Here is a 14,456-nt window from a genome sequence, read left to right as displayed (position 1 = left end):
GTCTGCAAGCTAGCTTCCATGCACACGGACACAGAGGAAGTATAAAAAGACAAATTTCATCGTCTATTGAGAAAAAGAGCTTCACTGGGTAAACAGTCTTTTCCACAACTCATACTACTGCCAACAGATTCATATTGCAGAAGGCATTGGAGTGTGTAAATGACATACTAAAAATGGACCGAGTCTCGCTTCCAAAGAAGGCAGATCAAGGTAGACGTAGCCATATTATGAAGAAACGAAATTGAGAAGTTGACTTGCAAAGTCTCGCACTTAGTGTACCTCATACTTACATTCCTGGGGACTTGTGAAACAAGCAGCTCAAGACAACGACAGCTTTAGAAATTTGCTGCTGAACTTCTGGCATGTTTGATTGTAGCATATAGATGAATTATGAACAGAACACTTTCCCCTACTTTTTCAGATAATCTTACTTTTATTGGATAGTCGTTTGGAGATCGTGACGTGAGATCCACTTTTTTTTGTGAAGCCTGTCAAATATATATATAGATATATATATATATATACAGACGCTGCATCTCTAGTATTTTCCCACACGCTTTTGGTGATAGAACGAAGGAAACGCAGCGTTTTTGGTCATCCGTATACCAACGACCAGGCATTCTACCCTTGTCGAATCGGAACCAACCCCCACTGCGCTCAAAAAGTTAGTGGCCTAGGCCAGCTACTTCCATGCACAGACATAGATTCATTCTTCGTACCTGGTCCAGCCTCAAAACCCTTGGCGGGTTGGTCAGAAGTCTGTCTTGGTTGGTCAGACGGAAAGTCTTGGACAAAGAAAAGAGAGTGCTCGACCCAAAGGCAACAACGTAATTACATAGATAAGCCTCTGCTCCTCTCGGTCGAACCGCACCTTCAGGTAATTCAAGAGCGGGTCGACACTAACCAAATTAGCAGCCTGAACTGCCCCTTGAGTAAAAACAACAGGCAAAAAGAAGACGAACACCAGTCTCGAGGGCATTTAGCACTTCTTTACCACGAGAAACACGAGAAACAAATGTACAAGGAATACAATTAGGAAAATGCAGGAAAATTGAGGTTATTATACAATGATAAAAAGTGGCGTCGACAATGCCATCGACTACCTATCACTTTCACTTGAATATAAAAAGGGAACTATTCTTTCCAGAGAAAAAAAAAATTAGTGGCCTGGATTCAGGCAAGATGCAATATGTTACAGATGAATCGTGCCAAACTGTACCTAAATTTATCCTGTACAAAACGCTGACTGCTTCTGATATTATACAAAAAGATTTTCCTTCGTTCTCGCTTTCTGTGATTTATAAAGTAGTTGATCCCTCGTGTAGAAATCTTCTGCTTGCATATAGGAAGACTGCTTGACCTGCAAAACAAGAACGCTTCTTAATTTACTTTCATTCAAGAATAAATATATTACCGTCCTAACATCTTTTATTTTTACTAATGAACTTCAGCTGGGCCTAGTTCAAAGTTCAAACAAATATTTTTCCTTAGAAAGGATCAACGTAGCAAGCTCAAGAACAATATACTTGATGAGTCACCAGGTCCACTTGGTAACTCACATAAGGTTGGTTACGCATTAAGCACTTGAAAAGGAGCAAAGCATTACAATCTCTGCAGTCATTATTTGAGTGGACGAAAAAAAAAAAAGCCGATAAGCCAAACCCCCAAGGATATTACAAAAACATAGCAATTTCAGCATAGTGTAATCAACTTCTTTTCCTGAAAAAAACAAAGGTATCTAGACAAGAAACACAGCAATAACATGGAACAAACTGAGGAAAACCCAAGCCCAACAAAAATGTAGCACACGAATTCCTAGTTAATACCTTAACATGTCTTTCACTACTTTCTTAACCAACAAGGTTCCATAGTCAGTCTTAGACAAGTCTAAACGAGTTCATTTACTTCCATGGGAGTAGCAATTGATTCGAACCAAAGTTTGTAAACTTGCGGATGGGATCTCATAAAATCCTACACTGTCATAAACAGCAAACGAATTGCATTATGACTGCACAAGACAAATTATATGGTTTAAAGGAACAGCTGGAGAGAACACCTGGAAACGAATTTTGCATCAGGTTCAGTATATGCAACCCCTCCACATTTTGGATCCAAACCACAACTGTTCACCACAAAGAAGCTTGTTCATTGCCAGTATAACATCTGATCCGTCTGAACTGTAGTTTGAATCTGAAAGAATTTACTGACTTTAGCATTGAGGCAATAGTACAATTGAGTGTCCGCATGGATTCCTTCAGCTCATTGTTCTCGTGTATGTGATATTCAGATGCCAGCCATATTGATCATATTCTCATAGTGGAGTTCACTCTGGACTTCTCAACGTCTACTTTTGTAGATTGGTTGATCTTCTCTTTCATGCTTTCCTTTTCTAGCTTTTTCTTTTCCGCTTCCGCTTGTTTGGCATTCTCCTCACGGCATTTATTGAACAAATTCATAAAGAGCACCAATGTTGTTGTCACTGCCACAAGGCCCAAAAAGAATACGCTGATTAATTTCACATGCACAGGTACACAATCGTCCAAGAACAATACATTGTATTACAAATTTGGGTCAAAAGCTACTTTAAGTTTTAAACATTGTAAATGCTGACTTTGGAAGAACATAGAAATACGACTTTACGAAAAGTGACACAAAAAACAAGACTAGGCCTGCTTGCTAGCATGGCACTTAAGGGTGCACAAGAAGGCCTTGGTCTTAATCTCTTGAACAGAATTCAGAAACATGGGTCTCTATCCCTATGTTGCACATGAAGATCATATTTCTATACCAATGCAGTGACGTACAGACCAAAGTAAAAGGAAATAGCCATCAAAAGAGAAAAGAACTTACCTTGTTCAAAAGGACAACGAGCTGGATCTTCCCCAAAATACTGGGCAACTGAGTCTGCACTCCTTCCCTATTATCCAAACATTATCCTTATGGTTAGAACTGAAGTTTATTATATCTTGCATTACCACAGGAGAAGGTACCTACCACTTCAGAATACAAAGATGTCAAGGCCCTCACGCTAGCCTCAGCAGAATCAAGAAATCCTTTCAAAGCCTGAAGATAAAATGATGGACAAATTGTCACTACCAAATTCAGTAGCCTGCGGTTGACATGAAATATGAACTAGTTACTTCTTTGCATGTATCACGCATAAAAGTATGGAATAATTCCACAAGCAAGCTGCAGGTACATGCATTTAATACCTTGACTCATACCTTTATGCTAAGGGAGAAATATTGCATCCAGAATGCAAGGATTAACCGCTAATGATCCTGTGACCAATAATTATAATCCTCTGATCCAACAGGATATCATTCAGACTCATTTAAATTACTTACTGAATTTAAAGAAGTGTTCTTTCTATCAGACCATGCTAGCAGGTGAGACTGGTAAGCTAATCATTATTTGACAGAGCCACTTCTACATTTAAGTCACATGGGCACGGGTACGATTCAGGTACGGAAGTATGGGTACAATATGGTAACTTTAAAAAATGTGGGCGCGGGAACACAGCAGGATATATAAATATGTATATATGTAAAATAGCACAAAAAAGTCAAAATGAAATTAATATTTAAATAAATAAGTGATATAATTTATAAATAAAACCATTACATGTTAATGAACAATACTCTAAAAAACAAAATGAAAACAGAGTTAGCAAAAATTAATCAAGTAAAATTAAGTAGTTTAAACTTTGAATCAGCTTTGAGCTAAAATGTACCCAAATGTGTCCAAGTATCCACTTTGGGTACGGATACGGCAACACAGTTACGTGGACCTTACTGAAGTACCCATCTAACTTAGTTCTAGACAATAATAAACCCCAATCATGATCTTGCTAAAATAAATTTTACCTGAGAGAAAAACTGTTTTATATGACCTTGACAAGGAAAAACTCTGTATAACTGGAGCCTGTTGGATTCCAGCTGATTAATTAGCCATATTGAACTAGAATTAGAAGGTTAGGCTGAAAGAAAAGAAACTCAGTAACCAACTACTGAAACATAAAAATCTAGGTTGTAAGGAAAACAAAGAACTGTAAGAAGACCAACACATTGAAATACTACGAAGAAACTAATTCCCATGATTTTGGGTGCTTACTTTTCGGAAACCGGTAGAGATAGGACCATCATTTTCTGATGCAGCAAGTTCCTGCTCAACCTTTTCAAGTCCTTTACTCACAGCTTGCATTTCTTCCGCCAAGGATTTCAGTTGGATCTAAAAAGTTACCTCAGAAAAGTCATGAATGACGTCAACAACAATAGGAATACAAGATGCGATCTAGGGTATGAAAAGGTCAGTTGCATGTTTATAAAACATAAAAAAACCTTAGATGCAGCTTCTAAATGAACAAGGTCCTTGTCGAAGTCTAGTAATTCAGCCATTTGCTCAGCAAGCACCTGAAAAAATTAACAGTGAAGGTATCAAACATAACAATAAACATCACAAAAAAAAAGGTACAGTATTCAGGCAAGAGAGGCATAGCGACATATTTAAGCTTTATTTAGTCACAATACAGGCTTAAACTAAAAACACCACAAGAGGAAAAGACCAGAAAAAGTTGACATCAATAAGAGAAAACATCATACATATGGAGAAATACTAGGGACTCCCATAAGGAGAAATACTAGGGACTGACTGACTTTGGCAAGTAAACATCATTTTCTTTTTCTTTTGGTCTCAAAAGTTTCTGAAACAGTTTATAGGCATACACTGCAAAGATCCGCGAAAACTAAAAAGCTTTTATTCTTATTAGGAAATTAAGAGAATGGTCCAAAAAAAATTCCAATGTATATGATTAATATCCATACATATTGTCATCATGATGATCAGCAAAATCAAAATACCACCTTGCCCCATCTAAATCTCTGACTGCCAGTTCCATTATAAAGTCAGCTATAATGTGTTCACAGAACAGTTCTTTAAGTTTTCATGCCCAAACAACGATTAAACTTCACATATGTATCTCTGCAACAGATCCTGTTCATAGGATCATGTCCAAGAAAACAATGAAAATCGCTTGACACAGGCATATTTCATATGAACCATCAGGAATGTGGCTGCACAAACTAGAATTCAAGACAAGGAAATTATCAATAGCCACCAAATGAGTGCTTCAAACTAGTCTTATGTTATTACTGGCCCATATAACAGAACATATTTTTCAAAGCAACTTTTCTGATAAAGTGCAAAAGAGAAAGAAGTAACCAAAGATCACTAACATAGCGCCAAAGAGAAAGAAAGAATCAACAGCAACCTAGGGTGAATGAAACTGTAAGCACAACATTACAAAATTAAATTCTGCTTTAAGAGAGTAGCAAAGACAACTACCTTACAGAGATAATGCATCAAAGTCATTTTACTATTTCGTGCACGAGTATCTGTCAACTTAAGAAGGCTGTCTAGTTTAAATCCTATAGCAGAACCTGCACAAACCATGTCAAATAGCAGAGAAGAATAAGAATTCAAGTACTACTGAAGCCTTGACAAATTCTACCCCACGTCCATACCTCGTGCTGTCCCCTGATTCAATGCATTTCCTAGTGAAAGAATCGTTTGCATTATACTTCTCAGCTTTACAGATTCTTTGACCTAGAGAAAAGTTATGTTGGAGCCAGTAATTGTATCAGTATTTCAGAGCCAACACCACTGACTTTGTGTTTCACAATTCAAACAAGTACCTCTTTAGAAGCATTCTTAATTGTGTTCAAATTGTTCTGTAGTTCATTAACCTGCAAATTTTCAAGAAATTTCTAATGAAATATAATTTATATAGCAGAAAGGGGAAAAAACTGTAGATTTTTTTAACATAAACCTGTGCAGAGAATGTAATTCTGAATGAAAACACTCTTAGTTTGGACTCCACACGGGGAACCTTCATCAACTCAAGGAAAAACTTCCAAAGTTCAACAACAACTCAGTTAGTAACAGCATAAATTTGAAGCTACTGACAAATTTTCAAAAAAAAAGAATACCTGCTCACACTTTCCTAACATTTCTTTGTCTCCACCATAGTTCTGCAACATAACATGTTTGCAATGAATAAAATTCAACAATGTAATAAATGTACCTACCTCTAATAAACAATGAACTCATGATGCTGTATAAAGACAACTGGCTCGTTGTGTTAGACATAGGAGCGTCATCCTAATAAACAAATTTAATTATAGTTGATGAATAACCGAAATCCAAAAGAAGCAGGAAGCAGTGAGCTAGTAATCCATGAACAAACAGGAAAAAGCAGACAGATGATGCAAGGGTTTCAGAGACCAGCATATATAATCAAGACACCACCTGGGCTGACAATATAAAATAAAAGGTACCTCAAAGATGAGCTAGAACTACAGAAATTTCATCCAAAAGATAAAATGTTCTGTCTTCATGTGTATGCCTACTTGTCAACCAGGATGATCTGGGAATATGTAATCTGGAAAACCTGCTCTACAGAAGTGGGCAGACAGGGAAAATTGTGGCAATTGTGGTGGGTGCTGTGAATCCCTCAACGAGGATTTGAGTAAAACACCCTTTGAAATCAAACACTGAAACTGATTCTGAATAAGTTAACTCTATTAATGAAACATAAGATGCTTGTTTCCAACTTCAGGAACAGTTTTTGCATGGTTGACAGTATAGATCAGTTATCCTGAACGTGGGGCAATCAAATATGACTATTAATGATCTTTAAAGGAATCCCCATTCAGTGTAAACTTTAACAAGGGCCTTTTATCTTTCAAAATTGAAGATTTACTAAAAAACGGCAATTCATGAAAAAATATAAAATTTTTTGGCAGAATTGGCAGAATAGTAAACTCAAAGAAAAGACAGCACAACTAAAATAACTAACAAGCTATCCGTTACTAAGGTGTGCAAAAAAATTAGACTCCCCATAACCTAGTTCAAAGGAAATACCTTCAACATCTCCATTTCTTCTTTTGTTGGACAAAACTTAATGAGATTCTCCACTTGATCAATGTCCAATACTGATGCATCCAAAGATAATACTGCATTCTGAAGAGGACATCAAATATGTTAGTTATGTAATTGTAAACACTTATGGCTTGTAAAGGTTCATCAAACCACAGTGTATGAAAATATTTCCTAGAGAAATAAAAAATGATTGATGAAATATTAAATTAATTATACAAATAGAGGTACCCAAGCAGTCAATACTTGGTTATTGTGTCAAAGAGTTTTGTGTCTTCCATATATGGATGGATAATAATTTTTAGTCCATGTGGTTGGATCGTAGATCCAATAGTAGATCCACTTTTCAAAACAAAAAGGCAAAAAGAATGAGAAAAAGAGGGATCATTGCAAGTACAACTACATCCACGTTCTTTCACATTGTTCACAGATGAAAAGCTTAACACGGCATCAAACAGCAACAACTAACAATGTTGAAAAGGAAAAGCTCTTGGACCTTATCATTAAGGGGGAAACTAATAATAATATTAAATAAACAATACCCTACCAAGCATCACAAAGGTTAAAATAATGCCTTGTTCTAGAGAAGTTTAAAAGGAGGAAAAAAAAAACAAAGACAAAGAACTTAGAAGACAATGTGAAAAGAGAGTAACATAACAAGTCATGAGCCCATTATGGTAGCAGAAGAAGATCCCTCAATACAATTAAAAAATAATCTTTTCAAGAAAAATTTCAACTGAAAGCTGCATTGTTGAGCATTTCAAAAGTTTGGATTCAAATAGATGAGGAACACCAAAGGCAAAGCAAGCAGGTTATACAGAAAATCTAAAGTAGAAACTAGAAAGTTTTAGTATAAGCTTCTTTTAAGATAAAAATACCAGAAAGTAATCATGCAGTACCATCAACATAGCTTTAAGGATTAGTCAAAGTGTTCCAATGACATGCTAAATTGTGGTAGTGAGGTCATAGGAGCAAGAATTCCAGTAAAACTCTAAAGTTCACAACATCATAGGAGCGATTAGAAATGAAAATTTATGAGAAGCAGAGATAATGAACATGTACTTAAACACTCACAATGATAAGCCAAATTGCACTGACAGTACCAGCACATGAATTGCACTAACAATAGTATATAAGCATCATGAACATCTGATGAATACTCACCATCATCTCTGACAAGGGCATCTTAATCTTGGTAAGCATTATTTCACAGTTATTTGCCCTTCGCAAGTCAACCTGTGGAACAAGTTCATAGAAACATAGTTTGTCAACAATGCTCAATTTCAAATAATACAACAAAAAAGATGGCAACTCAACACAAGGCCAAATGTCTGTTGCTTGTCTTTTTTGTTAGTACATAACAATATCCAAACCTTGACATGTCTCCTTTCGAAACCAAAATCTTTGACATAGCCTTACATGTAACATGGCATGCATCTATTATGTCAGTCTGTTGCATCTTTCCCTGAATTGGGAAGTTTGGAACTGGATATGTCTATGAGGTAGTGTCACCAGGTCTTAATAGTGGTTCAACATAGGAAAAGTAGTAAAGGACTTGGATAATAGATCAGGCTCTACTCATTAAAATCACTTTTATACTTCTTATACTGTAGAGTTACAAATCATAATCCGAAGCAGATCAAATATAAATACTATAACCTAGCAGGACCACAAAGATTTGAATCAGTCTTCACTTGAACCTTCCCTGTTACCAAATTATGTCATCTCAATGCTTTATTAGCTGGAAACAGGTAATGCGTAGCGTATTGACACACAAAGGCATAAAGGACCAACAAGAGAAGTAATAAGGCAAATCAAGCTGATCAAGGACAAGCAGCAAAAGTAGACCTAGGAACAGTGAGCATACCAAGTGCACTATCTCTGGCTTGTTTGTATTTGTGCCCCGTCGAAGTCCACCTTTCTCTGTCCCACTTGCTCCAGAAGAGACTGTAGCAGCGGAAAATAGAGTCTCCAGTTCTGATAAATCAATCTCTGGGGCCCTGGGAAACAAAACAAAATAAAAAATTTCCGACAAGGTAAGATGAACATTTTCATCCGAATAAACAAAAACTGAAAAAACCAAGAAAGAATACCCTTATCTAGATCTACCTTGACTGCTCTCCTTGCTTTTGTGTGTCAGCCCATAGACTCCCTTGCATTGCTCGAGTAACTTTTACCCAATGCAAGGGCTTCAAAGAAGTGCGCTTAGGAGCAGCAGCTGATGTAGGACCTCGGCCTCCTTTATGGTTAGTCATAGGTGATCCAGATGAACCCCGTCCTCGTCCAACTGCTGGTGGTGGTGGTGGACCAGATCCCCTTCCTCCTGGTGGAGGAGGTGGTCCTTGTTGGCCACCACGACCTCCTCCAAATACAGGCGGGGGTGGTGGAACAGACCCTGAAGCTTTTGGAGGAGGTGGCGGTGGAGGTTCTGGGCCTCTTTGACCAGGTCCTATAGGGGGTGGTGGTGGAACTGTAGGTCCCCCATGGTTAGGCATTGGAGGAGGAGGGGGGGCCTAACGAGCTTAGTAGGTGCAGAAGGTAGAGGAGGGGCCGGAGGCACCAGCTGTTTGAGGCCTCCAGGAAAAGTATTTGGTGGAGGAGGAGGAGGAGGAGGACCTTTGTTAGATGTGGCTGGTGGAAGTGGAGGAGGAGGAGGACCTTTGTCAGATGTGGTTGGTGGCAGTGGAGGAGGAGACGGAGCAAGACTTCTATTTGAGGTAGTAGTCATTCGTGGTGGTGGTGGAGGAGGAGGAGGAGGGCCTTTACTAGATGTGGCTGGTGGCGGTGGCGGTGGAGGAGGAGGTGGAGCATGACTTCTAGCTGAGGCAGTAGTCATTGGTGGTGGTGGTGGTGGTGGTGGTGGTGGTGGTGGTGGAGGAGGGCCTCTACCAGATGTAGTTGGTGGTGGTGGTGGAGGAGGAGGAGGAGGGCCTCTACCAGATGTAGTTGGTGGTGGTGGTGGTGGAGGAGGAGGAGGAGGAGGGCCTCTACCAGATGTAGTTGATGGTAGTGGTGGAGGAGGAGGAGGGGGAGGGCCTCTATTAGAAACAGTTGTCACTGATGGTGGTAGGCGTGAGGGTGGAGGGGGAGGAAGTAAGCCTCTACCAGAAGTGGTCGCAGTTAGTGATGGTGGTGGTGGGGGTGGAGGGGGAGGTTGCACACCTCGACTTGAAGTAGTAGTAGTTGGTGCTGCTGGTGGTGGCAGTGGAGGAGGAGGAGGAGGAAGAGATGTTATATCAGAGTTCATATTAGTCATAGTTTGTGTTACTGGTCTGGATAGTGGTGGGGGCAGTGGTAAAGAGGGACCTTTGCCAACCAATGAGTCAGAGGATGCAGGTGGAGGAGGCGGAGGTGGAGGCAAAGGTGGCGATGATAAAGCTTTATTCTGTGGCATCACAGCTGAATTAATTGGTTCAACCAGTGCTTGTGAAACTGGAGTACAAGCAACAGACGCACCACTCTCAACAACAGCTGTAGGTGTACCCTGCAACCCACCATCTCTCATTAGTTTATCTTGTTTTAGCATACTACGATCTTCCAAGGGAGTGGTTTCTGACTTTGATACAGCTTGCAGATTAGAAAAATCCACAACCCTTGTTGATTCAGAATTCTGTTCAGAATCATGAACAGCAGGAACACCAATCGTAGTTGCAACCACTTTATCACCTTTTCCTTGAAGCATTTCTTCAGCATATAACTTTGGAAGCTTCTTCACTGGCTTACTCTCATCCATTTCTTCTTCAGAATCTGTTGGTGATGGTGGCAAGCTTAGTTGATTGTAAAATCCAGGTTGTGTTTTCACATCAACTGGTAACAGTTTAATTTTTTCTTGCAATGCATTGGCGGAAATTTGTTTAAGCAGCCATAGTGCTGCATCACCCCCAGTATCAACCCATTCAACACCACTAAAAAGTTCTTGAACTTTGGAAAAAGCTTCCATTGGCAAACCACCTTTCTCCTCACCATTTAGAGTTGTTGTCGGTTCCCTTGGTGGGGATATACTTTCAACTTCTCCAAAAAGAACCTGAAAAGCTTCCAAATCAAAACAACAACAATAGCAATGATAACAGTACAAACTAGAAAGAAGCAATTTTTGCTTTAACTCGAGAAATATGATCACCTCAGCACGGAACCCTTTTGGGTACCGCTCTTTTGAGCCCCAAAGAATATCCAAGTCCTTTGCGTTCAGCATCAGTATGTTAGATCTAATGAAGGAAGTATTGAACATTATTCTGAACATCATAATTTCCCTCGTCGAGTCAAGGTCTAGGTGGACACATTCCACAACAACATCACCTTGCACCAGGCATTGTATGTCAATTTTGATTACATCGCAGTCACCCTGAACACACATATCTGTCAGGTCTTAGGAGCAGCTATTCGGGTTTGTTGGAGAAACAAAGCAAGATCTTACCTGCCTATAATGCCTCATACTCTTCCTCTTCCTAGACATGGAAAAAAGCATCTTTGTCGAAGGGTTGTCCTTGCTTTTAAGGTCTCTCCCAAAAATGCGAATGATCGGCCTGCATCCACCCTGGGCATCAAAATTTGGTATTATCCTAAGAATGAGACAATCCAATGAAAGGACTCGCTCTGGCGGAGGCCATTCAGGACACATGTTTCTCCTAGCAACATATTGTAGATAGCGAAGCTGTGATGGAATTGGGTTCAACGGAGAAAGGAGCTGGAGGAAACCCTTGGGTGCTTCTCGATGGATCGTGTCAAGGGTCTTGTGCTCTCCACCATGATGCTTTCTGTACAATATGAAAGCAGCTAGAACAAACGCCAAAAGTGGCCAGCCACCTCTTTCACAGTGAAGCAGAATGATGTTCTGTTGGTTCCCTAGAGACAACCAGCTCTCGCTTGCACGAAGCAAATGCTGAATAAGAGGCAATGGAAGAAGAGGGCAACCCTCATACTGCCGTGGATAATCTATAATCGTAACGTCATATTCACAAAGAATTTCTGCAAAATGACTCCTCTTGTCCCCTTCTCTAAAGTTAAATGCAAGTAACGATGATTCTGGGAACTGTTCATGAAGCTCAGTAACAATTTCACGCAAGTAAATGTGATACACTCCATCCGGTAACACTTCGGTCGAAAAGCAGGAATCAAAAACTGCATTCCAGAAAACAACCAATAAGATGGATGCCTTTGATCAGACACTGACAGGTTTAAATATCATGAAACTCAGAAAGCTCACCATATACACGATCCAGAAATTCCAGCAATCCATCAGGTGGCCTTTTGTAGAAAAACCTACTGAAGAGGGACATTCTGATAAATCAAATGCCAGCTCTCAAGCGAAAATGTGATTCCTCAAAGCTTCCAGTCCCACTGAAGGGATATTGCGTGACTCCGTATCAAGGTCATCCATTTCTAAGCGTCTGCCAAGGATGCCCCATATGGCATCAGACTGCAAATACAAGGCCATTAGAATAACAACAGAAAAGGGGACCCGCAATCGATAACGGAATCATTCATTCATCTTCGTATTCCAATAAGCCATCAAACGAATCCATAACACGCAGAGACAATTTCAATATCGCAAATTCCCGAAGAGAGAGAAACCCATCCACCCGTTTTAAGCAAACATCTTACAGATACAACCAACGAAATACAAATGCCCCCAATTTTGAGAAAACGAACCAGAAACGGGAAACAACATGAAAAGCAAATGAACTAATCCATACCTAAAATCGATACACCCCGTCACGCTTGTCCTCCTTCAAGAAGCAAAGAAAAAAAAAAGAACAAGAAGCCTAGTAATATTGAATCAGTGAGAGAAAAGAAACATGGGTATTAGCATTCCCTCTCTTTCTCCAATTAATTAGCCCAAACGAGGACCGCAGCTCCAGCTAGCTTCCCGCCTCTGAAGAGAGAGAGAGAGAGAGGTGTTTGCAATTTATGAAGAATGGGTGCCTGAGAATTGAGAAACAGGCAAGGAGGGAAGGAGGGTAAGTGATTTGGTGCTATTTGAGCGTTTTTGTCTGGTTTTTTTTTTTAAAGGATCATTCGGGTCCACCTTCTCTCTCCCCCCTCTCTCTGCTTTCCCCAAACCATCATCATCATCCCAATTTTTTGCCCTTTTCCTCTCTTTCTTTTGCTTCTTTTTCTTTCACACGCTATTTAAAATCTCCCAGTTTCAATTTCGAACAGTCAAATTTATCCCCACCAGCCTTTTCTCTTCCTCCGTGCATTATCGACATCCTCATTTAAAATTTAAAACCGGGTTCATAACAGTCAAATTATATTACCCAAATTGGCGCTTAGTATCCAATGTACTCCAAAATGACTAAAACGTTCAGGATATAAATTTTGGCGTTTCGGTTCTTCTCTGGGATGTGATGAATTCGACTGCATCCGATCGTAGGTGTAATGAAAATTATCCTAATGCTGGCACCATTTATACCGTCTTCTTGGTTTTTTCGCAGCCATTTCACAGTTTCCGGAAGTATTTCAAAATTTCGGTCTGCTGTCAATAAAGTAGAAGATATTCCGTAATAGCTTACATGTAAGAACAATGTTAATAGCATAGAACTTTTGCTTAAAGACTTTTATTGCCTAACTAGTTTTAGCTCTCAAACGAGATTCACAAAAAAATCAACCAAATAAACTTTTCTCTCTCTCTCCGAGGTTATTCATTCAAAAGTAGCTATAAAACTTACGTGATCTTATGGTACACCCTTTTAATTCGAATATTATATATATAATAATTAAAAAAAATAACATCCACAAGAATCAAACCAAAGAATCAAATCAAAGATATGTTTATCAGAGGCTATTCTGCACCCCCTTCAGTTGGACTAGTATCTGATTCAATGCATGACCGGAACCCAGTCTTGTGTTGGGAAGCACTCCTCTTTTGACCAATCGACTCGGTCGAATGATATTCGGTCTGGGCTTTGCTCACAACCATAACAACTAACGTTCATAAGTAATTTGGCCGCATTCTATGAAGACGACCTATTTGGCTTCTGTTCTTGTGCTTTACTAAGCGCTTTAAGAACGTGATGCATTAAAGGTTTTCTTTATATTATTTCCTTAGACCCAAGATTTTTTAATGGAAGTTCTCTATCTAGGGCCCGGTGTCTTTTGTCCACAAACACACAGAGAGTCTGGTGCTTCTAAATTTTCTTCTTCAATTGTATACCTTTACATTCTTCTCTTAATATTGTCATTTAATTCAGAATATTAAATTTAAAAAAGGTAATAGCCATCAATATGTCGCAGAACTTTAACTTGGGTCCATACACAATTATAAGGACCTTTATCTTGTCAAGGAAACATGACCCACGATAGAAACTTTAGAGAAGTACACCCCTGTATGAAGATGAGGAGCAAAGTTCCTATAATTTAAATTCGAATGTGCCTGGTCAGTAGAGGTGGTGACTTCTCGGCTGCTAATTTTGTTCACATGATCTTCCTTTTTTGTTTCACTTTAAATGATTGAAGGTCCATTTTTTTTTCCCTCCAATTCTAATTCAAATGTCACATTTGTTGCCCCACTTTGTGAGGAA

At 39.2% G+C, this 14,456-nt stretch overlaps 1 protein-coding gene across 1 annotated transcript; it reads right to left on the bottom strand.

The window, feature by feature from the left end:
- Positions 1-948: 948 nt before the first annotated feature.
- LOC116260320 (formin-like protein 14) lies at positions 949-13,035 on the bottom strand. The gene is given in 20 exon segments (XM_031638566.2): positions 949-1,360; positions 2,057-2,479; positions 2,851-2,917; positions 2,995-3,063; positions 4,114-4,230; positions 4,341-4,412; positions 5,344-5,438; positions 5,523-5,604; positions 5,694-5,744; positions 5,828-5,908; positions 5,988-6,029; positions 6,922-7,020; positions 8,101-8,172; positions 8,804-8,936; positions 9,046-9,455; positions 9,458-10,960; positions 11,057-11,278; positions 11,351-12,054; positions 12,140-12,352; positions 12,630-13,035. Coding segments are annotated over 18 exon segments (4,068 nt in total). The 5' UTR covers positions 12,213-12,352; positions 12,630-13,035; the 3' UTR covers positions 949-1,360; positions 2,057-2,303.
- Positions 13,036-14,456: the final 1,421 nt, after the last annotated feature.

The sequence above is a fragment of the Nymphaea colorata genome, chromosome 9 (genome assembly GCF_008831285.2).
Source record: "Nymphaea colorata isolate Beijing-Zhang1983 chromosome 9, ASM883128v2, whole genome shotgun sequence".
NCBI classification, from domain to species: Eukaryota; Viridiplantae; Streptophyta; class Magnoliopsida; order Nymphaeales; family Nymphaeaceae; genus Nymphaea; species Nymphaea colorata.
The sequence above is the reverse complement of the archived record's forward strand: the minus strand, read 5'-3'. Positions and strand labels throughout refer to the sequence as shown.